General features: G+C 55.5%; 1 protein-coding gene across 1 annotated transcript; it reads left to right on the forward strand.

Annotated features, from left to right (window-relative positions):
* The first annotated feature begins 5721 nt into the window (after nt 1-5721).
* On the forward strand, nt 5722-22157 carry CTSD (cathepsin D). Its single transcript, XM_074841772.1, has 9 exons — nt 5722-6010; nt 6445-6601; nt 8905-9028; nt 10659-10777; nt 14677-14876; nt 16044-16166; nt 17364-17508; nt 18498-18596; nt 19280-22157. Exons 1-9 carry the CDS (start codon nt 5949-5951, stop codon nt 19439-19441), a joined length of 1191 nt encoding a protein of 396 aa, XP_074697873.1. The 5' UTR covers nt 5722-5948; the 3' UTR covers nt 19442-22157.
* Nucleotides 22158-23022: the final 865 nt, after the last annotated feature.

Below are 23022 nucleotides of genomic sequence, written 5' to 3' on the forward strand. Positions count from 1 at the left end.
GATGCTGGAGGCTGCAGGACCCCGGCGCAGCTGCGGTGTCCTGCAGGGATGCTCCCACACCTCCCTCCACCCATAACCTACAAGTGCGTGCGGGGCAAAGCATCTTCACATTTGTGACCATAACCTTAACCCTAAGCCACCCTGGTGGCAGAGCGCCTTGGGAAACACTCAGGGGTTCGCAGCCAGAGAGGCTGAGATGCCAAGTCCCACGCTGCAAATAATTATTAACAGGGTGTTTTGTGTGTAGAAGCTCAAAGAGAGGGTGTGCAAAGCCGCGGACTGTGTTTGCTGAGGTGCTTAAACGTGGGTTCAAGATCCCAGGCAGGCACATTGGAAAATGCTGGCCGTGGCAGCAAGTGAAACTGGAGCTTAGAAGGTGAAAATAAATAGATAGGAATTAAGAGCTTTTATGGGCATACTCACACAGCAACAACCGCCCCAGGAGCTCGGGATTGATTCACCAAATCACCAGTGGAAGCTGGGTGGTTGCTCCCACTCCAAGGAGACACATTGCAATTTTAAGCCGATCCTTGGGTCACCACGGGGTGTTGACCCTCGTCTTTTTGAGCCCACCCTCCTCCCAGGACCAGAAGGCTCAGTTGCTTCAGTGCTTTGTCACACAGAGAAGATGTGACTGCATAAATGATGGTCTTCTCAGGGAAGCTTTGGCTGGAAATTAAAGGAAATAATTAAATGGCATCTAGCGCTGGCAAAGAAAATGAGATGGATGGTGTGCTTACATGTGGCTGGAGGCGCATCTCTGCATCATACATGGAACCCCCACTGGCAAGCCAATACCCCCCTGCCCCAAGCCAGGCTTGCATGGCCCCGGGGACTGCAGCAGGGATTGCTCAAGGCAAGTGACAAGGTGAGTCGGGTCCCGGTGCTCCCCATCACATCCTGGCGTGGGAGGCGATGAATCGATGCCATCATTGCTGCTTACCACCCCATCCCGTCAGCCGCCGGTCACGCTGCCTCCTGCCAGCGCCTGCCAGAGTTGTTGTTGCCCATCCCCAGCAATTTCAACCTGCTGCAAAATAACTCGGGTGAGGCAAACACCACGAGATCCCTGCCCCGAGGAGCGGACGGGGCTGGCAGCCAGGGTAAGGCAGGTCCTCTCCTCCCCAAGGTGGGTGCCAGGCGTGTCCCCAGCCGCGGGGGAGGACGGGCCGGGGGATGCGGAAGGATGTCCGACACGGAGCGGGGTCAGGCGCGGGCAGGTGACGCAGGGGCGGTGGGGATTTGGGCGGGGCCACAGAACGCGTGGGACATGGGGACAGGCGATGCCAAGTTTGGTGGCAGCCCGGCGAGGCAAGGCAGGGACAAGTAAACCCTAGTGAAGACACCAGGGCAGCTCACAGGCTTAAAGACCGTAAGCATTTTGCTGCATAAAGCCTTTTTTTTTTTTTCAAATAGCTAGGGGAAAGGATGAAAGAGAAGAATCTGGTGGAGAAGGTCCACTGGGGTGAAAGCACACCCTGCTCAAAGGCTTCTGCAAACAGCCCTGACGGGGATGGAGCCACAGTCAAGGCTTCTGCCTGCCAGTGACACCCAGACCGCCGCCGGTGAGCCACCCTCACCCACCACCGGGACCAGTGTTTGCAGGGTGAGAAACACCGTTCCAAGGGAACAATTACCACCCAGCCTAAGCCTTTTGCAACTCCACTTAGTGTCTCCCCAAGGTCACTGCAGCCCGTGCTGGCAGCCAAAAAATGTTTAAGCAGGCTGCTGGCCAGCTCTGCCTCAAAACCAGCCTCAGACAGCTGGCACCGATGGACCAGGATTGCCACTGCCCATGATGCCCAGGACATTTCCCCCAGCACCCGCAGCGCTGGGACACGGTGGCCAAGGGCCTGGATGAGTCCATTTGCTATGCTCAGTGCAAACCCTTCCCTGCTCCCAGGTTCCCCATCAGCTGGAGCTGCTACTAAAGCACCTTCAGGTTTGCTTTTGCGGGTGTCACCCAGAAAAAGGGTGTAATTTGGGATGTGACAGTGCTGCTGGAAAACGCGCTCTTATCTTGTGAATTGTACATCGGTTTAGGAAACGGTGTTGGGAGTGGGTGAGGTCCTGGCATTGCGCCGGGAAAAAATTACCATGGCATCGCTCGGGGGCTCGGGGCTGGTGAATCAGGCTCTGCTAATTAGCTGCATCCAGCAGCTTCACACCGGCACTGGGACCTTGAGTCGGAGTCAGGGTGTTTGCAACCAGACCTGCCCAGGCTTGTGCACCTGTAGGCTCTGCTAGGCTCAGACCGAGGAATAGTTTTCTTTTGTTTTTAGCAACGAGCTGCAAAATCTCGAACCCATTTTTCTGAATTTGAAGATGTTTGTCCATTAGAAACCCCACCCGCAGCTTTGCATTTGATACCTCTTGGCCGAAAAATAATCGGCATTTCTGAACTGAAGCTTTCCTTGGTTGTTGTAATTCAGGGCATTGGCTACCACTGTGATAAATAAATGAAAAAAAAAAAAAAATCAAGGAAAGGGCAAAGGCAAACACACAGCCATATGTAAGGAGAAAGAGGCCACCGTAGCATCCCCACCAGAGTGCTGCCAGACTGCAAACAGAGGAGCTGCTAGAGCCCCCAAAAATAAAGAGTTTGAAACTAAGCAGCATCAAGCCCCTGGTCATGTGGCAAAGGGCAGGTGGGACACCCCAGCGTCACCCGTGGAGGGGACCCCAATCTCCCAGGGCTGGGGCTGGGGTGCTCCTCCCTGCGGGAGCTGCTGGGGCTGAGTCATTCAGCCGTCCCCTTGGGAATCCTCTCCGGCAGGGATCGAGGTTGTGAAAGCGTGGCCCGCTCCCAGGGGCGCGTCACCCCACACCCACGGCCGTGGCTGCGGAGGACGGTGCTTCAGCTCACCCCCCGGAGCCAGGGGGATGAGTGAGGCCGAGGAGACAGACCAGCAAGGAAAGGGGTTCATCCACCATGCCAAAATTAGGAGCGAGGAGGGACAGGTTCCTCGGCCATCTCTCACATGTCTCTGACTGCTCCAGGTGTCTCAGCCATGGCACTCCAGGTCTCGCTCTGCAAACAAGGAAAAATGGGTAAAAACCCCTGAGTCCAGGCTCATGCAGGTCTATCTTTTGAAGATAACATGGTGCAACACTCATGGTCCCAGCCTATAAATACCCAGACGTGCTCCTAGCTCCTGGTTAAATATGCCCGCTGCGCCTCTCAAGGCCTTGACATCAGGGCAAACATCCCACGGGGGTGCTGAGGGAGCCCAAAGGCAGAAATCCTGCTCCTTGCTGGGGCCACCAGTCCCCCCATGTGAAGGCACAGTGGTGTCAGCTCTGAAACCACTGGTGCCAAGGGCCGGAGCCAAATTAAACACTCTGGGGATAAGCTCCCCTGTCCCTTCCCATCCAGCGAGCATCCAGGAGAGGATCAGTATCTTAACATTCCCCAACATGGCCGTGTCCTCCCTTTTTCCCAGTAAACCAGTGGGAAGTGTCTGAGCTCACCAGTGTGATGGATACGTAAGTCACTTAGAGAAGCACGTCTAAAAGCAGCAACCCTCTTGCACTGGTATGAGAGCAGCTCCAGGTGCAGACACAAGCCCTGCTACCACGAAGCCCAAGCAAAGGCTCATTCATAACAGCTTTGCTAACAGCAAAGCTTGCCCTTAATCCCTCGGAATTAAAAAAACAGACACAGACTGGGTCCGGACTGCTTGACCCTGCTGAAAGACTTTGCGCTGCGTGATGGTACGGGGCTAGCATGGCGTGCTGTCCTCACCACCCATCCCCGAGCCCGCTCCAGAGCCACGGGATGCTGGGACAGACTGGCTGGACTGGAAACACTTGCGGAGGAGCTGTGGGGCCAGATGCATGTTGCCTGGCTGGCTACGGTTTCCTGACCACTTCAAAGAAGAAGGAGGAGGGCTGGTACCTTGCCGGCTCCACCACGGGCTCTGGGAGAGCCTGAAAGGGTGCAGGGGAGCCCCAGGCCTGGCGTCAGGACTGTCCTCTTTGTCTGCAAAGCACATTTGCAAAGGGGCTTAGAGCCCTCGGGGAGGGTGGGTTTGCTTGGGTGGGACCACAGTTGGGTTAGTTTCTGTCTCACCCACTCCTACCCGCAGGCACTCACGAGGCTGCCAGTACCCTGGGGGACAAGAGGATACCCCCGCGCTGGAGCCCACGGCAGCAGCGATGCCTCTGGGGTCGGGCTACAGATGTGGGGGCCCACCATGCCTTGGCTCCTTGCCCAAAAAGAGCCACACGGGGTTTTGCTGAGTCACACAGCGCCACGGGGCCGGGAGGATGCCGGGTTTTGCTGACTCAGGGTCAGTGGCACTCGCCTTGACCACATGCCCGCAGGGCAGGAGGGAAGCGGGGGCTGGCCGAAATAACGGGATCCAGCGGGCTCAGCTAACGCCTCCAGCCATCGCTCCGGAAAACCTCATTCCAATGGGTGCCGTGTCCCATGGGGAGGTGGCAGGTTTCCCGATACCCCCGGCTTGACTGAGGCACGGCAGTTTGGAGAGCTAGTGGGACAAAACACAGCTCAGGGAAGAAGTACCCCCTAAAAACACTGGGCTCGACCGCAGTCGGGGGGCAGCAGGCACAGAGCCGGGGCAGCAGGATGCTGCGGGAGGCCACGGGAGGATGGAAGAGGCTCGGGGAGGGAGGGTGGGAGGAGATGGCGCGATGGTACCAGCGACATGACCCAGCGATTTTCCAGAAGTTACATGAACACGAAGGAAGTGGGCGAGGGACAGGGACTCCGCCGCTCCAGCAGTGCCCAGTTCATCCCACGGCCTGCTGCTCTCCTGTCCCTGAGGCAGGGCACAAGCAGGAGCAGAAAACAAACACCCCTAGACTTCAGGACTTGGAAGGAAAAGTGTCTGTAAATCCGGTTGTGGGGTTTTTTTTTTTTTCCAGCTGGTCTCATGGCTCTGTAAGAGCTCAGTTGGGGTGAACTGGGTAGAGATTAGCTCTGCCTACTGCCTCCCAAGCCGGTGGGGTGGCACCTCTGAGCCCTGCCGTGACACCTCACTGGTGGCAAAGAGCCCATCCTGGTGCTCCCTGATGCTCGGCCCTGATTTGGGGGGGGGAGTGGGGGGTGGACCTCAGGGTCTGCTGGTGTCCGGGGCCCCCCTGGGCTGTGCATGGCACCAGCACCATCCTCGATGGCTGTAGGTGGGCTGGTACCGCCACGGTGCCATTTCGAAGAGGGGGGCACATCTGGATTGGCACCCCCTGACCCCTCCCAAACAAGCTATGGTTCAGGATATGCCCGTTTCCCCCAAAAAAACCCAGCCTGGAGGGATGAGTCCCCCCCAAAGTGGGGGTGTCCTGGGGCCAGAGAGAAGCATGGGGCTGGGGGGCTGCCATGGACCCCTGGCCGGGGGGTGCAGACATCCCCGACAGCCAAATTAAACCCCACTGGTGACAGCGGGTGGGAGACTCGGGTTCAGGCAGGCTGAGCCCTCGCTAGGGGGGGGGGGTGTGCGCTCAGCAGGGTTTCGGGGGGCTGCTGGCTGGGGAGTGCCCCCCCCACACCTCCCTAAGGAAAACAGAAAAGCCAGAAAACCTGGAAAGAACAAAAAACAACCCAAAAAAAACAACAAAAAGGAAGTGAAAGACACGACAAAAGCGAGCACGCGCGGCCGGGCGGGCACCTCGTGATTTCTTTAATGGTGTTTATCCCCCGGGTCCTGGAGGCTGAGTCACGGGCCGGGGGTCAGGCCCGGGGACGGGGTGGGGGGGGCCGAGGCGGCGGCACCCCCGGCCCCGCACCCCACGCGGTGCCCCCCCCCCTCCCCGGCCCCGCCCGCCCTCACGTGACGCCGCCGGTTGCAATTTTAGACCGTCAGCTGACGCGAAAAATCCCTGGAGAGGGGCCGCCGCTCCTACAAAACCGGGGAGGGCAGCCGGGCGCGGCGGCGCGGCCTTCCAGCGGCGGGAGCCTGCGGCCTCTGTCCCCCCCAGCCACCGCCATGGGGCCCCGCGGCCTCCTCGTGCTGCTCGCCATGGCGGGACCCTGCGCGGCCCTCATCAGGTGAGCCTGGGGGGCTGCCCGGGCCCGGGCTGAGCCCCCGGGTGGGGTGGGGATGGGAATGGGGGGACGTGAGGCAGCTGCTGGTGCCGCGGTGGCCTCCGGGCTCCGCTCGCAGGCACATCACGTCCACCCCCACACCCCAGTCCGGTGCTGCCCCCCCCACCATTAAAGCAGAGGGGAGAAGGGCTGGGGCGCCCCAGGTGGGGGGTTCAGGGCTGATGCCCCGGGTTCCCCTATTCCCGATGACCTTTGGCGGCCACCTGCTGCCTTCCCCCCACACCCATCCTCCAGCTTTGGGCAAGGCGGCAGCCCAGACCTCGTCCCCCCCACGCTGGCAGGTCCCCTGGTTTCGGTGGAACCGTGCTACCCCCTCCCCGGGGTCCCCCCGCACCCACACCCCCATTAACAGGTGGGTGTTTGCCCTCCCCTTGCAGGATCCCCCTGACCAAGTTCCCCTCCATGCGGCGGGTCCTCAACGAGGTGGGCAGCGAGATCCCCGACATGCACGCCCTCACCCAGCGTCTCAAGTTCAGGCTGGGCTTCGCTGACCTCGCTGAGCCCACCCCGGAGATCCTGAAGAACTACATGGATGTGAGTAACACCCCCCACGGCAGCTGAGCCCAGCGCGATGCCGGCCGGGCAGCTGTTACTTTTAGGGGTACCCATCCCAGGGGGGTGGTGGGACATGCCAGCCTCACCACCCTGCCACAGCCGAGATGTTGATCCCATAGGAGAGATTCATGCACCCCCACGGCTTGGTGGGTGGTTGCCAAAAGTTGCTTCCCATCATTGCTTAACTAAAAATACTAACACTAAAAATTATTATAATAATAATAACAACTCACTGCCACCTGAGTGGAAGCTTTGCAGTTTCTGTGACCTATTTCCTTTCCCCTTTGTCACTAATTAATGATTGTAAATAGGGGCCTGCTCATTTGTGGTCCTTCCTAGCATCTTCTGGCCCATTTGGGCTCCGCTTCCTGCAAGACAGAGGCATAAAAATCATGCTCCACTCCTTGGGGCACTGAGACATAAAAAAGCAAGCATAGGGCCGGGAAATAGGGCTCAAACTGGGCACCAGCTTGCTATGGGATTGGGGATGCTGGCCCCTTCCTCTTGCTATATTTCATCTTCTGCACAGCCTTGGGAAAGGCCACCCTGCACCTCCACCTTCTCAGCAGCTTAGGGAGCAAAGGGACCTTCGTGGTGGGATCAGCGATAAAAGGAGACGCCAAATAAAGGACATGAGATTTGGCCTTGCCCAGCTCCCAGATACGTGTGGGGTTTCCTATTTCTGGGTTCCCCACCGGGTACCCTTGTGGCTCTTGGCGGGGGTGGGATGCAAGCACTGTCTGGCAGAATAAAGCTGGCGCCAGATATTTGGGCGTTAATTCAGGGTATTTCCCCCACCTCCCCTTCCCCAGGGGCTCTTGTCACCCAGCCAGCACCATCCTGCTGGGGCTGCGCTGGGAAGGGCTGCGGGTGTTTAATTGGGGTGTCGAAAGCCAGGGCGCTAGCCGTTGCGCCACACTGTTGTGTCTTGCGACCACAGGTCAAGCCACCGCTCGGGCAAGGACTCTGCTCCCTTGTCTCAGGGACCAGCCCAACCTGCGGTGGGAGATAAGGGACTGCTGGGTCCCCCCTGGCCCCGCCAAAAATGCTTGTGCTGCTGGAGGAGCTGTTAGGTTGAAAGGCACAACCTGCCCTAGATCACCTCATATCGCGTGGTCCCCACCAGCCCCTGGAAGCCCTCGCAGGGCTGTGTGTGACATATGGGGCCCTTATACTGGGGGCTAATTTTCAAGCCCCAGCAATAATTACAGAACCACTGGAATTAAGTGCTGCCTCCCCGTTACAGCTAACTGCAATGGATTATTAATTACTTAGCAAGCAACCCTTGCAAACTAAGCGCACAGGAGGTTAGCAGCTTTGATAATCCTGTTTTCTTCTTCCCCCCCAACCCCCCTTGATTAAGTACAAAGGGGGGGTTGGAAAAGCCAAAGGCTGACTTCACTTGCTAGCAGCTTTCTCTCCAGGGCCCTGATCCAGCTGCTCACCAAGCACAACACAGCTCTCTGCTCCTTTCAGAGAGCTGGGGAAAACCGGGCCCATCCAGGACTTGCTGAGTATTCCCCATTCATCCTCTCCTCTCTGGATAGAGGGATGCCCTGCAAACATCTCAGGTTTCTTCCAGTCCCAGTAGAGAGAGATGCACTCACAGGGCAGAAGGGTGTCCACTGGATATCTGTGCTATAGGGACTTCTCCAGACTCTCACCCCACAACCCTAAATCTCTCTCTGGCAGTGCTGCTCATGCCCTTTTCTCCCTCCAGCTCCTCTGAAGTCTTCTGATACCTGTGACTGAGCATTTGTTTATTCCTCCCCACCCCAGAGGCATGCCAGCACGCACCAAAAGCCCCAGCAGCCGTACCTCCACCTGCGGCAGGCAGAGCTGCTCTCGCTGCAGCCCACAGTTTCTCTGCAAACCTGCCAGCAAAGCAGCTACCCAGCCGGTTTCAGCTTTTCAATAGTGCAGGTGTTTTCCTTGCCTTCCTCCCATCTTTCTTCTCTTCCCTATAGTGAACCACATGCCTGCGTGCAGACCTATCCCCTTCTTTTGTGCCTTGTCTCCCTGCCCCAAAAGTCCTCCCCCTCAAGCACCAGTCCCACCCCGATTTATCCTTTTCACACCTGCTGTAATGAGGTGTGAACACCAAAGGGGAGCCTCCCTTCCCCAGGACAAAGTCTGGGAGCCCATCACTGCCAAAAACAAGAGGAGGGCAGTGTCTAGATAAGAAGCTGGTCACTTTTTCAATCCTAGATTTTTTTTTTGGTCTTTAATCCTTGATTTTAGCCCGCCACCTCTGCTCATGGCTCCCTTCTCCTCCTTTGCAGGCCCAGTATTACGGCGAGATCGGCATTGGGACCCCCCCACAGAAGTTCACTGTGGTCTTCGACACTGGTTCCTCCAACCTCTGGGTGCCATCTGTGCACTGTCACCTGCTGGACATCGCCTGCTGTAAGTGTCCCCATGCCAGCCATGGCTCAACAGCTTCCCCTTCCCTGCAAAATGCAGATCCTGGCATTGCAAGAGGAGAAACCGAGGCAGCAGCATGAAAGGGTTTGCCAGAGGCTGATGGGCTCTTTAGGGGCAGAGCTGGAAATAGAATCCCAACCTCCCGCGTCCACCCTTCATTACTCCCTTCCTGTTTTTTTTCCCCTCCAAGTCACCCACGCGGAGCTTCAAACCTTCCCCAACAGCCTTGGCCCTGCAGCTGGGGAGCAGCATCACAGGTTGTGATGTTTCTCCCCAAATTATAGACTGACGCTGCTGTTGCCCCATTGCGCAAGGCTGGTGAAAAAAATCAGCCTCTTGCCAGATCTGATACAAACTGTCCTAGTTTCTGGTTTATTGCTGCACGGAGCATGTGCGTGCATGTTTATGGATTTATAATTAACAAGAGCCAGGTAGACATGATGAGATGAGAACGTCTTAGGGACGTTCTTTTTGCTCTGTGGCATTCCTACGCAATAAACCTCCGCCGTTGAAAGTGTCAAACCTGGCGATGGCAAAATGCCATTGGAAAGCCACCGGCTGTGCTGCTTAGGCAGAGTGGAGAAACCTGTGGAGCCAACAAATGCAACCATGAAAGGTGGCTCACAGCGCTTGTCGGGGATAGGGAAGAAATTTGGACTTCTTGTACAAGTAGTGCCCGGAGAGGAGACAGACCTTTTTGTGTATGTGAAATGAGGTTTAGGACACTGGTAGGGTGGCGGGGTCCAGCCCTGGTCTGTCTTGGAGGTTCCTGATCTACAGCAGGGAGCGGGTTTCTCAAGGTGGTGGCACGGGAGGTGCTGGGACCAAAGGGCTCGTTTTATGAGTATGCAATGAGCCTGACCTCCTGCCAGGCCAGGATCTGGCCAGGGAAGTCCCTGTCTAGCACTCTGTTTCCGTAGGGCTCGGCGGGTTCGTCCTCAGCCACTGTCTGCCCTGCTCAGTGAGCAGCCGTGGAGCTGGGCCGGCTGAGCCGGCCACACGCCACTGCCCACCTCGTGACTCGGGAGGAATCTGCGGAGGAGGAATCTGCCTGGCCATAAAACCAGGCATATCTTACAGTTCCCAACCCTTCCAAGGGGAAAAGCAGCTTAGACTAAGGGGAAAGCCCTTCTCTGCAAATAAAAGACTATTTTGAGCCCTCTCTGCACAAAAAACAATGACTGTATTAAAAATTTTCCAGCTGTTCGTAGTAAAAGAAACAGATAAATCCATGAAGTGAAAATGTTCACACACAGAGCAGGCTATAATTAAAGCCACCCTGGTTCTCCATGGCACGGGGCGGGACGTTCGCTCTGCTGTCTAACACACCCTGACACACCGGCCACGTAGCCTCTAGGCTTTTAATACCCGGTAGCCAAATCCGATTTAACAGGCAAATTGGATCTGCCCACCTAATTCCCCAGACGTTAGAAGTGCTTTGTTAAAGTGGTCTGGGCGTGCACATGCTGGGTTCAGGCCCACCTTCGCATCGTTGAGTGTCCGTTTGTCCAGATGAGCTGAATGGATGGCGTGGGGTTAGGTATCGGGGAGCCCTAGGTATCAAGGAGTGCTGATGTTGTATGTCCCCCTGTGTCCCCCTCCCTGGCTGCAGTGCTGCACCACAAGTATGATGCCTCTAAATCCAGCACCTACGTGGAAAACGGCACCGAGTTCGCCATCCACTATGGGACGGGGAGCCTCTCTGGGTACCTCAGCCAGGACACCGTCACGGTGAGTAACAACTGCCCTTGCCCTGAGCTGCCCCAGCCTGCTTCCGGCAGAGCGCTCAACGGGTCTCCCTTCTTGAGTGTCCTACTCATACAGAGCATGCTTCAGTGCAGTGTTTCTGAGTGCTTTGAAATGAGGTGGTGATGATGACTGGGGAGGTGACAATGACCAAGGCAGACAGAGAAGGGGGAAGGTATTAATCAGGAAGTCAGCAGGCTAGGAGTGTGAACCACACACATGGTGCCCTGCAAACACGGTCTCTGGCCATCCCTCCCACCCTCTTCCTCCTGACCCTGGAAATTTCCCAGCCCAAGCGCACACCAGCACCACCACACAAGCTGCTGGTGGTGCCCAGCTTGTTCCTGGCCAATATCCACATGGTAGTGGACATCCCCACGGGCAGCTGCCCAAACACTGGCCAGAAATGGGCTCTTCGCTGCCCCATCCTGGTCTCATGTCAAGAACCCGTGCTTATGTTTGCAAAGGCTGTGTACACATGGGGGGGTTCCCCAGCAGCGTTCAGGGCACAGCTTGAGGCAGCTGAGTTGCTGGTGGTTGCTTCCCATCGTTTCCTTTTTGGAGAGCAAAGGCTGAGCTTTCTGCCCTGTGAAGGGCGGGCACCTTTCCCGGCTGCCTCCCAGGTACAGATGCTCGTGAGAGTTTGCCAGCTGCTGGGCGTCAGTGGCACACGTGCTCCCAGATTACTTGGCCTCCTGGCAGGGATAAGAGCAAATGCTTGCTTGGCATGGGGGAGATGAAGCAAAAGTTTGAAATAAGCACATAAATCTAGGGATTTGGGGTTTTCTGTGTGAAAAGTACTGGCTTACCAATTTAATTGGAATCAGAAGAAAAATACCCAAGAGAAGCCCAAAGCGGGTGGCTCATGCAAGGAGCACTCCGTAGCCTGTCCTTATAGCAGGGAAATTTCAGGCTCGCCTGGAAGCACCAGCTGTTGCCTCTGTGCTGCATCCAGAGGTGTCAGCAGCTCAGACTGGGTGCAGGGACCCTCTTGGGCGAGAGGGCTTTTGATGGGCCAGGTGAACCCTGAAAATCAATGCAGACAAGGCTGCTGGGGAGAGCCGCAGGGACTGCCAGCAGCTTTGCACCTCTGTTTTTGCTCTCTGCCTCCTGCAGCCCACCAAGCTGCGGGACTGTTTCAGTTTTGTTTCATGACATTTGTTTCCTGCACCCCTCGGTTCGCTTAGAAACACCCTGCCACAAAAAAAGCTGCCAATCCGAGCCTTCCCGCAGCTCTCAGCAAATGAAGTCACCGTGTACGTAGCATTAATGGATTCTCTTAAACTAGATTTGCAAAATACAGATGGAGCAGGCAGAGGCATCTGCCTTCATCCCAGTAATGGAGCAAGGCAGCAAGGCAAACAGCAAACTTTATTGTCCTGTGAAAGTGTGGGCTGGTTTAGGCACTTTCCAGCTTAATGCAGGGGCTGAAGTGAGTCAGAAGGAAAATTGCAGCTTTTTCTTTTTTTTTTTTTTTTTGGTTTGTAATTATCAACCTAATGCCTGCTTACCAAATAGCTCTCCACTTCCCAGAGGCTCAGAAGAAGGATTTTGTGCCTGAGCTTATTTGGGAAGTGGGGATGGCTCTTGGCAGCCAGCACAGCTTGTAACATTTGGTTTCTGTCTGGGCAGAAGCAAGAGAAACGTCTTGCATGGAGCCTGAGCAGTGTCACGCGACTCAGAGGGTCAGGGACCTTCAGCTTGGACACCAAGATGCTTCCTCTGATGCACAACATCCCGTAGGCAAGCCCCCAGTCAGGTGTAGCCTGGAAATGCAGACACTGAAACAGCCTTCAGGGTGACCCTCTTGGCTCCAGCTATTCCGATGGGTGGAAACAGCCACAGCAGCCTGTGGTATCACTGGCATCTGACCAAAAGGCTCTGGTTGGCAGGTGGTTCAGAGTCCCTCAGCCCTGAATTTTTTTTTTTTGGAGAGGGTGACAAGCTCATGTTGAACATCCTCTCTCCTTCTGTGGAGGAATGGTACCCTGTAGCATCACACCCCCCAGTGCTGCTTGCTCCCCAAAGAGTGGCAGGTTCAGCCAGCCCTCTGCTGCTCTGGCATCTCATCCCCTTATCACAGCCCGACCTTGGGCTGTCCTTCAAGGACAGCAGAGGAAATATCACTGCCCGTGGGGCATGAGGTCTCTCCCAGGGCTGCAGCGCAGATACGCCGTTGCAGGAGATGTCCCTCCTCACCTCTCCCCTGGGCCTCTGCAGAGGGGAGCTCTGAGCCCTGGTGCCAAACCATGCTGCGAAGGCCCTCACCTCTAGCCTGCCGTTGCCATCCGGCGCTTGCCTGCTTGGGCGAGGCCGCTAAGGAGTAGGCCAGGCAAGCTGCGGAGTGCCGACACCTCTCTGCAAAGCACTGGAAGGTGGCCACCACGCAGCCATCATCCACTTGTAATGATTTTTTGGTTGCTCCGTGTCTGGACCCCACCACTGGGCAGGTATCTGCCTCCCTCTTGGGATGTGCAACCAGGGCAATATTCAAACAAACCTGGTGCTTGGTTTTATCAGCATTTTACTTCTTTTTTTTTTTAAGTGGAAGCTTTATTGAAGTTGCTGAGGTGCTGCAGGACTAGCTGTGCCAAGTAGTGGAGTGGTGGCATTTGTAAACCTGCAGCGTATAACTGGGGTGCTCGCCACAGATGGGCGAGCGGATGCGTTGCTGTGAGCTGTTTCACCCCACATCCTGCCCTGTGGCTTTTAGCTTTTGCAAGGCTCGATCGCCCTTTCCTAGCGCAAGCCTCCAATACCGTTAAAGCTAGCACCGCCCATCCCAGCCTTGCGCTGTCTAACCCTGGGGAGATATTAGTAATTTACAGGGATCGTTATCTGCCATCAGGTAGGAGAGGCCAGCTTTTCAGTGCAGCCCAGTTCACTACAGGGCTGCTGGCTGCAGGCTGGGAGGCTGAGATTGTCCTAGCATGGATACTAAAATTGCCCATGGTCAGCCAGAAGCACCAAAACCTCCAGAACTGTTAGAGCCAAGAGCCAGCAGACACATCCTACTCCCTGTCAGCAGAGCTATCCTGCTTTCTGCGATCTCCTTCTTTCCGGGGATCTGCCCTTGCGAGGCGTTTCAGCTTTCCAACAGGGAACGCCAGTCCTTCTCATGGCTGGCAAGAGAGGTGACCTTTGCATTCACAGTGCTCCACTTGCTATTTTCATGCTTCAGGCTCAACCTCGCTGTCCTGGCCGGGTCTTCTCCCTTCCCACAGGAGGTCTCTGCAGGCTGGTGGCTCTTCGGGAGCTGCAGCAATATCCTGGGGATGTTTCTTATGTAGGGGAGATCACAGGGGTTGTTGACAGAGGTGACAGGGATTCGTGCTCTCAGCTGGGCATGGGTGCAGCACCCGAGAAGGTAGGACACAGACATGACTTTGAAGATGTCCAGGGTGGGGAAGAGGATTAAAGGCGCAGCACAAGAGCTTTTCACACTGGGAGGAGGGGATGAAGTAGGCGACAGAGGAAGGCATGTAGGGGGGACAAAGTGATACAGGGCCCTCTGTGCGAAGAGGAGGACCTGCAAAATGGCATGGCCAGTGCTGGGACCCAGCAAAAGGCCCTTTGGCTGACTGAGGTGGGCAAAGGGGGGCTGCTACCTTTAGGGGTGCACTGGGCTTTGCAGGGGCTGAGGAGGTGCCACAGTTCGGCCAGAGTGGCCTCCCCCCCCGCCCCCCCCAGCCGAGGAGAGTGGCACCAGGGTGTCTGGTTTCTGCAGCTGCTTACAAATGCAAGGGTGAGAGCCGGCAGGAGTGTGGCAGCACGCTGAGGGACGCACTACAGCCTGTGTTCAGTGAGATCCTGTTTCCATTCTGGTCCCTCGAGTCAGTTTTCTTTACAATCTGCTTTTCCCTTCCCTCCCCATCTCCCCTCAGCTCGGTAACTTGAAAATCAAGAACCAGATCTTCGGGGAGGCCGTGAAGCAGCCAGGCATCACGTTCATCGCTGCCAAGTTCGATGGCATCCTGGGCATGGCGTTCCCAAGGATCTCTGTGGACAAGGTCACCCCTTTCTTTGATAACATCATGCAACAGAAGCTGATCGAGAAAAACATCTTCTCCTTCTACCTGAACAGGTAGCGTTGGGTTCAGTGGCACAGCGGTCAGTGCAAGGGCAAGCCCAGCCAGGCATTTCTCTATGTCTCCCAGTAGCACCTCTTGCCGTGTGCTGGTTTACGCCCTGGCCAGCACTGCTGGGGAAGTCTCAGCAAGGTCTCCTTGCTGGAGCAGTTGGGCCAAAATCTGTTCTGTTTACTGCTTTGAAGTCAGAAGAGGGGAAGTAGAAATGCAGCCATTTTACTGATAAAAAGCTGGGTAGATCTGCTGCCAGATTTCTTAACTGATGAAGAGACAGAGGCTGTTCCCAGAGAAAAGAGAAATAAAAATAAACAGGGCTGCGATCATGAGATCGCACGCTGCTAGTGCAGTCCCCATTAGGGGGTAAACACAGCCCCAGTCTGTTGCTAAAATCCACGAGCCACGTGGCCGCTACCGTGTCACCTCCCAGGCAAGTTTGCCCCGCACCAGTCATCACTAATGATGGGGCTAATGCTCCCTCACTCCCCAGGAAATCCTCCTCTGCGCCTCCCAGTGCCTTCCCACCCACTGTCACTCCCCCCAGGACACCCCCTCACCCTCCTGGCACCGCAGGGGGGGGACTCTGAACTACATCAGCCTAAAAAGTAGCACGCAGGGAGGGCAGAGAGGGCTGCTGCTGGCTGTTCAAGTGCCAGCCCTCCCCCATCACCATATTTCTTCCCATCTGCTCGGCAGCGAGCTTTTATCTGACGGTAACCTTGAGGATTCGGCTCCGAGGTTGTTGGCTGGCGCGGAGTCGAGTGCAGATAACCTAACGCTGCATCAGCCATGTCCAACCCTGCACAGGTGCTTGTTACAAGCTGATTATTTGGAGGGTCCTTGTGTCAGTGCTCAGTTCCCCATTGCTATCCCCCTTCTCTGCAGCAAGTTTCTTCAGGTGTCCGTGAGAAAGCACCAGGTGAAAAGCTGCAGGATGCTTTGGCTGGGCCAAAATATTCCCATTTCCCCACCCCAGGCTATCTCGGCAGTATCTGTCCTTATATTGATGTGTTATAGCACAATGTAAGTCGTCTGTCTCCAGTGCTGCTAATGCCATGCTTCACCCACAAGCACACTGGCTTATATTTTGGGAGGATGTGGAGGGGGTTGTTCTTGCCCTGCCCCTGATCTTCATATGTTTGTTGGTTTTTTTTTTTTTTTTCCAGAGACCCCACTGCTCAGCCCGGTGGCGAGCTGCTCCTGGGAGGCACCGACCCCAAGTATTACAGCGGCGACTTCAGCTGGGTCAACGTCACGCGCAAGGCCTACTGGCAGGTCCACATGGACGCGTAAGTCCCCCCTCCACCCGACTACATGCCTGGGGACACGTGTGCAGACAGCTTACACCTGGGGCTGGGCTGAGACCCTCCTCAAAAAGGAATCATCTCTATCCCTGCAACACATCCACACCAAAAAAAAAACCAGATTAAAATCCCACCCTAAGGCTGGGTTGTTTGTTGCTGGAAGGGAAGGAGAGGCAGAAAACAGCAGGAGATGTTCTGCACAATCCTTTCCTCTTGTTTATGGCTTGGCCCTTGAAAACCCTGCTGCACCTTTGCGAAGCAGGCAAAAATGTCGGCGTGTCCTCACTGCGGGCAGGGCAAGCCCCACGGATTAAACCCCGGCTTTGCTCAGCTCTCAGTGAGGTCTGAGCAGTGTGGCTCACGTGCACACAGCTCCGGAGGAGCAGGATGAGGCCCCAGGAAGCCAGCCCTTGACTGAAGGGCACAGTGCAGCAATCAGCACACATTGTTGGAGGCAGAGGGGAGGAGAGCGGGCTGAGCTGCCGACCGCCAGCCCCACGGTCTATTCTGAGCTATTCCACGTGATGGGAACTTAAAAGTGGCCTGTGATCAGAATGTGTCATTTTCCCGGGGATCGCATCTCTCCCCAGTGCAGGGTTTTAGTGCTCATCTTCCCCCAGCTCTGCCGCGTTGGCAAAGTGTGGCAGACAAGGGTCTGTGGTGGCTGGAAGGATTTTTCTCTCCGTGCTGCTGTGAAACGTGATGCAGGTGAGGAAGCCAGGCAGCTCCTCTCTTGCCTCTTTGATGCGCAGGAATGCTCTCCTTGCCCGTGACCCCCTCAGCTGTCACAGCACCCCTTCAACCCTTTCCTTTGCGCAGTAGCACAGGTCATACAGGTCCCTAATGCATTGCCCTTGGATGGCTCACATGCCCGTTAGCCGCAGTGCTTGCTCTGGGGACAGGTAGCAGCCAGGGTGCACAGGCAGCAGCCCAGGCTCTCTGCAGAAATGCAGTAACAGCTCAAGGCACCCACTCAATCAGGAGCAGGCAAGGGGGAGCCAGGGGGTCTGTGCACTAAGTCGGAGCTGCAGCAGTATTCCTGAGCGTCTGTCCTTCCTGGGTGTCTGTTGCAGCCCTCCCTTCCGTGCCTACATACTGCCCAGGCTCAGCCATCTTCAGCTCTTTGCCTGCTGCTTCCCACAGCCTTTGCTGGGAGGCTGCTAAGGGTTGTTCTCTCCCCAGGGTGGACGTTGCCAACGGGCTGACTCTGTGCAAAGGGGGCTGCGAGGCCATCGTGGACACGGGAACCTCGCTCATCACCGGCCCCACCAAGGAAGTGAAGGAGCTGCAGACAGCCATCGGTGCAAAACCACTCATCAAAGGCCAGGTGAGGCCGGGCTGGGAAAGTGGGAGTCCACAGCCATTGTGGCGTTCATGCTGACGCCCTGCTTTGCACCCAGATGCTTCTAGAGACCCCAGTCTTCTGCTCCCTCTGCTCCCCATTCCCAGCCTGTGCTCCTGGAAAAGCCCCTGGCATAGCAGGGACCCCTCCATCTTTTGACACCAGGTAGCGTTCACTGCCCTGCTCATGCTCTCAGTAGAGGGCCAGGTCCCGTGAACTTGGAGGCTTTGGGTCACCTCTGCCACCCATCTCTGGGAGGCAGAGGAGAAAGGGTGTGAGTTGCAGCTGAGGCCAAGGATTCACATTAATGTGAGTCCAGAGGCACTTTAATACAAATATATTTAATGCAAATGACAACCCTTCCCTGCCAAGTTTTTAACCATCATAACTAATCTCACAAGGTCATCTCTCCTCCATGGAATTGTGGAGGAGCAGAGATTATAAAGACCCTCTAGGAAGGATGCTGTGCTCTGAAACCCCTCCCAAATCACAGAGCCATGAGCGCTTGTAGGGCTTTTCTGGAGTGTTGGAGACCCCGTGCTGCAGCAACCAACTGGCTTAGACCTACCACCCTCCCCAAGACTTGCCAGTGTTAATTAAACCGGCTTTGTCTGTTCATCACGCCACAAGTCCTTGTCTGTGTCTCTAGGCTGTATGGAGCCACATCTCTCCCTCCTGTGGCACAGATCCCCAGCCCTGCCACATAGGCTGCTGCGCCCTGGGGCTCAGCAGAGCCAAAAGCTGAACCCAGCATCCTTTGGCTCCATCCCCATCCCTAAAACCCTCTGGCCCCTCAGCTGGCAGCCCTGGGCAGGGAGCAGCCCGCTTACCCCAGCTCAAGCCTCTTCTGCACCTTGAGATGAGTTAGTTTTGGGGAAGACCACAGCAAAGACATGATCGTGCCTGGCCAAGACTCTGCCCTTTCCTCAGGGTGTGGGAGCTGCCATTTAAAGCCTTTACTGTTGCCGTTTCAGTACGTGATCCCCTGTGATAAGGTGTCATCTCTGCCTGTCGTCACACTAACACTAGGAGGGAAGCCCTACCAGCTCACTGGAGAGCAGTACGTCTTCAAGGTACGTCCAAGCACCTTTTGCCAGCCCTACGCTTCTCCCCCAAGGCCTAACTTTTGCTTCCTTCACTCAAACCTCAACCTTGAAATCCAAAATGTAAGAGGAGCAAAAGCAAGGCTGGAGCTGGCACTTGGCAAAAAGTGTGAAAGGTTGGGATGACGGGGGTGGTGGCACTGCTGATGGACCCAGGCAACCTCACCAGAGTCCTGGAGGAACGAGACCCCCTGTGTGATGCTCACGAGGACTAGCAGGATGGGAGAGGAAGGGCAGGCAGGCTCCTGCATCACTGTCTACAAACATTTTGCCCTTTCCTGCTGGATTCTGGTGCCGTGAGGCCAGCCTTATCATAACAGAGGCCACCAGCCTGGCATTTAAGCCATCAGAATCAACTTGCAAGGACCATTTTGTGCAGAATTTCAACAACGACTCTAATTCAGAGCTGCGTGGGCTGGGAGGTTTACGGGCATGTGCAGCTTTACTTGATGCTTTGCTGCATAAGGGCTCTGGGAAGGGGAGCTGGGTTTGGAGCCGTGGCAGTGGCGGGTTGGGAGTTACTCTGGCAAGCTGTGGATCTCAGGCTGGGAGAGGCTGAAGCGCAGCCGGCGTTGGCGGGTGTTACTGCCCAGCCTGCAAGGTCAAGGGAAGGGGAGGACTCCTTGGATTGAAGCTCTCGCTCTTCTGTCTAGGTTTCTGTACAAGGAGAGACCATCTGCCTGAGTGGCTTTTCAGGCCTGGACGTCCCACCCCCTGGGGGCCCACTCTGGATCCTGGGAGATGTCTTCATCGGTCCCTACTACACCGTCTTTGACCGTGATAACGACTCTGTTGGCTTTGCCAAATGTGCCTAAGCACCTGACCCCCACTGCCTCTGCCACACACACTTACATGCACGCACGGGAGCCGTAGAGAAAGATTACCAGGATTAGAAACCCAGTGAGTGGAATGGAAAAAAAAAAAAAAAAAGTAAAAGAAATGGAACTAGACTTAAAATTACATGGAGGATAGTCATTAGTGCCCTGCTAGCTACTTTTTCCCTTCCATTGAGTAAGTGGTGCTGGGAGGTCTCTAGTTGACAACTCCAGCTGGAGTAGCCCCTTGCTTTACTGCTAGGTCTTGAAGTATTTGTCTTTAAGAATGATTCTCAGAGCTGAACAAGGCCCTCTCACATCTCCCAGCCCTGGTTTTCTTCCTGGGGGACAGCTGGAGCCAGTCCCTGGCACCTCTGTTCCTGCAGAGAGGCTGTGCGGCTGCTCTTGGGTTTGGGCTTCTGCGCTGGGGGAGAGGGACAGGGAACGCTGTCCGACACATTCTTTACTTCTTCTTGCTTTTTCACTGATGAAGTGGGGGAGCGGGAGGTGGGGGAGAGTCTGTCTTCATCACCCCACTGCGATGGGTTGAGGCAGCCACCGCTAGGTCATTTCTCAACAGGTTTGTGCTGGCTTGGTCCTAGGAGAGCACGTCCCAGGCTGGAACAACAGGGGGTCATGGTGGCATGCCCAAGGTTGAGCTTCAGAGCCAGAGGGCTCTGGTGGTGTGTTTTTGTGTAGTGATGGCACTACTGAGAGAGCTGGAGGCATGACGTCCATGTGCCTGACCTAACAGGACAGGGATTTGTAGGGGGGCTCCAGCCAGTGGGACTCTTTGGGGTATATGAATATAAAGGGGGTCAAGATAGGATTTAATAGAGGTCACATGAATTCATGGCCACGAAGGTCCAGCTTTCTGCTGAGCAAAGTCACTTGACACAGGTTCTGTTGAGTTTGGTGAACTTCTCCCAGGTTCCCCAAACCGCAGATCTTCCCAGCTTCCTCCGCAGCTGGTGAGTTGAGAATAATGTTTCCTAAAGTGCTCTACAAGCTGAAATCACACTGATAAAATCCGTAGGTGTTTGTCAGCCACATAAGACCTTTTGGAAACATTATTCACAGCAGTTTGCCCAAAACTCAAGACAGTTGGCAGAGGCAGCAAGCCACCTGGGCTGGAGGGTGCCGTGGCAGCTGCTGGACTTGCATTTGCTTTCCCTGCTGCCCTGTCCCAAAACGCAACTGTCTTTAACACCCTCCTTCCCTGTTTTCCACCTTACTAATGCTGGTGAGAGCTCTGTTCATGTCCACCCTGTGTTGCAGATGGAGTGAGGCACAATCCTGCTTCAGAGAGGCTGTAGCTGATTTAGCTGTACTCGCAGATGCTCCCGGAGAGCGAGATCTGAGCATATTGAGCCGCTCACTTCGCTGGGCTGGCATCAGTAGGCAAACACTGGTGCATCTGGGAGGACAATAAAGTGAGTTCTAAGCAGTACTGGAAAGCAGAAGAGAGTCTGCCAAGAATCCCAGCCGGTGCTGGGGGTAAAAGACTCTCTTCTATTTCCCAGGGCACTTGATCAGGTCCTGAAGTTAGGGAGTGGCAGCAGATGAGGGGCAAAGCTGAGGGTGGCAGGAGGACCAAATCAGCACCAGCTGTGACCCCAGACCAGGCAAAACAGACTGTAAAATCCTGGCTTCCTGAAACAGCAGTACTGGTGGGGCCAAGGAAGTTCCTGAGAAAGGTCTTTGGGCAGTGGGTGAACAGATGGTTGTGCCCGGTGAAGTGCATATGCATCGTCCCCAATATTAAATTCACCACGCATTCAGAGGCACAGATGGGGAAGAGGTCCCGAGGTGAGCTGTGGGAGAACAGTGCATACATAGCCTGCAGATCCCCTGTCCCCACCCCCTGCAGCTGGTCAGTTTGGCTTCATAACCATGCCTGGTGCCACGGAGGGGTCTGGCACGGGCAGTGGGGACAGGCGTGGGCACACCTGGGACACATGCATTGTCCCCTGCAACCCCACACGTGACAAATGCTGCTCCCAAAGCTTGCTTCTGCCTGCTCGTAGTCTTCACCTGCAACCCTGCATCTGGATGCCTAAGGACATCTGTTGTGGACTGGCTAGACAACAGTAGCATGTTACCAAAAAACCAAATCTATACGTACTCCAAAATCAGCAGATACTCGGCACATCTCTGGAGAGCCCAAGTTTCACACCAGTTAAGTGCCCAGAGCTCCTCCAAGTCCTGCTACGTTGTCTCCCAGCTGCAGGATTTCTTCAGCCTGGGGTACCCGCTAATCAGAGCTGATTGGGGGGGCGGGGGGGGAAGCCTGATATGGAGCTGGCAGCAGGTTTTGAACATCTTCAGCGTCAGGTTTAAGCGGGACGTGCAGCGCAGCCCCAGAACGAGCCATCGGGCCGCGGTTCTGCTGGGCCTGCAATGCCTTAATGCCATCTGCATCGCAGCCTCCGTGGCCACCCAGGGCTGGGCTGATGTCTGTCCTCAGGCAGGCAGGAGACTGCTGCCTGGGGAAAGAGCTTGGCCCAAAGCCGTGCCCTGAGTGACGTACCTTAGGATAGGCTGGAGGAGTGGGTCATTGTAGCCTTCCCTGAATGGGCCTCCTCCCCTTGTTCTTTTATTTGCATTTTTAAACCGAACTCTAACCACATGACTGGTTTTTTTTAATTAATTTGCTGTCAGAATTACTGTCTCATCATAGAAAATGGAAAAGAAAATACAGTATTTCCCCCCTTAACTCTGAGTGTGGTCTTTCCTTAAGCAGTTTGAGATGCCAAACTCTTTTCTCAGTGTCCAGAGACTGTTTCTCCTTGACCTGTTGTCCCAGTACATCTGGTTGCCCAACTGTGTGGACTCACACGTGTTTCAGAAGGGCTCCTTCCCTTCTCTCTGGTAAGGAAAGATGCTGGGAGGCTGTCGCGTTTGCCTTTTTCAGTGTGTTAAAGCATAACCCAGCCTCTGCAGGGTGGCGTGACGGTGTCCCCTGCCCGACCCAGCACCACTGGGGCAGCAGGCACTCCCAGCATCTCTCCTACCCTACAGCCTCCTCCTGGGGCCACATCTCCCTGGCTGACTATTGCCAAGGGTTGTCTTTCAACGGGGTGCTCCAGCTGTCTCCTGGGCCCGCTAGAACAAGCTCTTGCTCAACTTGCGACATAGAGTGGTCCTGTAACGGCTAAAGCAGGACTCCAGTTTCTAAGTCCAGCCTAAAACCCACTAGGATGTGGAGTTTATGCTCCCAGAGCCCGGTGATGAAGAACATGGGGTTTTTTTCAAAATGTAGGAAAAATCCATCCCTCTTGCCTGGCTGTGTGATTTTTAGTCCTAGTGCTGCTGTACGGGAGCTGCAGACTCTGATGCAGAATGAAGGCCCCATGTGCCAGGTGGAAGATAAGAGCTAATCCCTGCTTTGAAAAAAGCATCATCTACATAAGCAAGATGGATGCAACCAAGTCCCATCCCGTCTTCTGAGCGCAGATCTAAGCACACAGAGAGCTTAACTGATTTCCCCACTGGCACATCCTGAGCCTCTGTTCCCCCATGATGCCTTAATACCCCAATCAGCTGTTCTCCTATGTTAAAGAGATGGATTTAACCCAAAA

The sequence above is a fragment of the Strix aluco genome, chromosome 16, assembly GCF_031877795.1.
Source record: "Strix aluco isolate bStrAlu1 chromosome 16, bStrAlu1.hap1, whole genome shotgun sequence".
NCBI classification, from domain to species: Eukaryota; Metazoa; Chordata; class Aves; order Strigiformes; family Strigidae; genus Strix; species Strix aluco.

What these genes read in the sequence shown, in the direction of transcription:
- CTSD (XM_074841772.1), top strand. Translation starts at nt 5,949, where the DNA reads ATGGGGCCCCGCGGCCTCCTCGTGCTGCTCGCCATGGCGGGACCCTGC. An exon ending in CCCTGCGCGGCCCTCATCAG is followed by an intron (nt 6,011 to 6,444) that starts GTGAGCCTGGGG and finishes CTCCCCTTGCAG; the next exon opens with GATCCCCCTGACCAAGTTCC. An exon ending in CCTGCTGGACATCGCCTGCT is followed by an intron (nt 9,029 to 10,658) that starts GTAAGTGTCCCC and finishes CCCTGGCTGCAG; the next exon opens with TGCTGCACCACAAGTATGAT.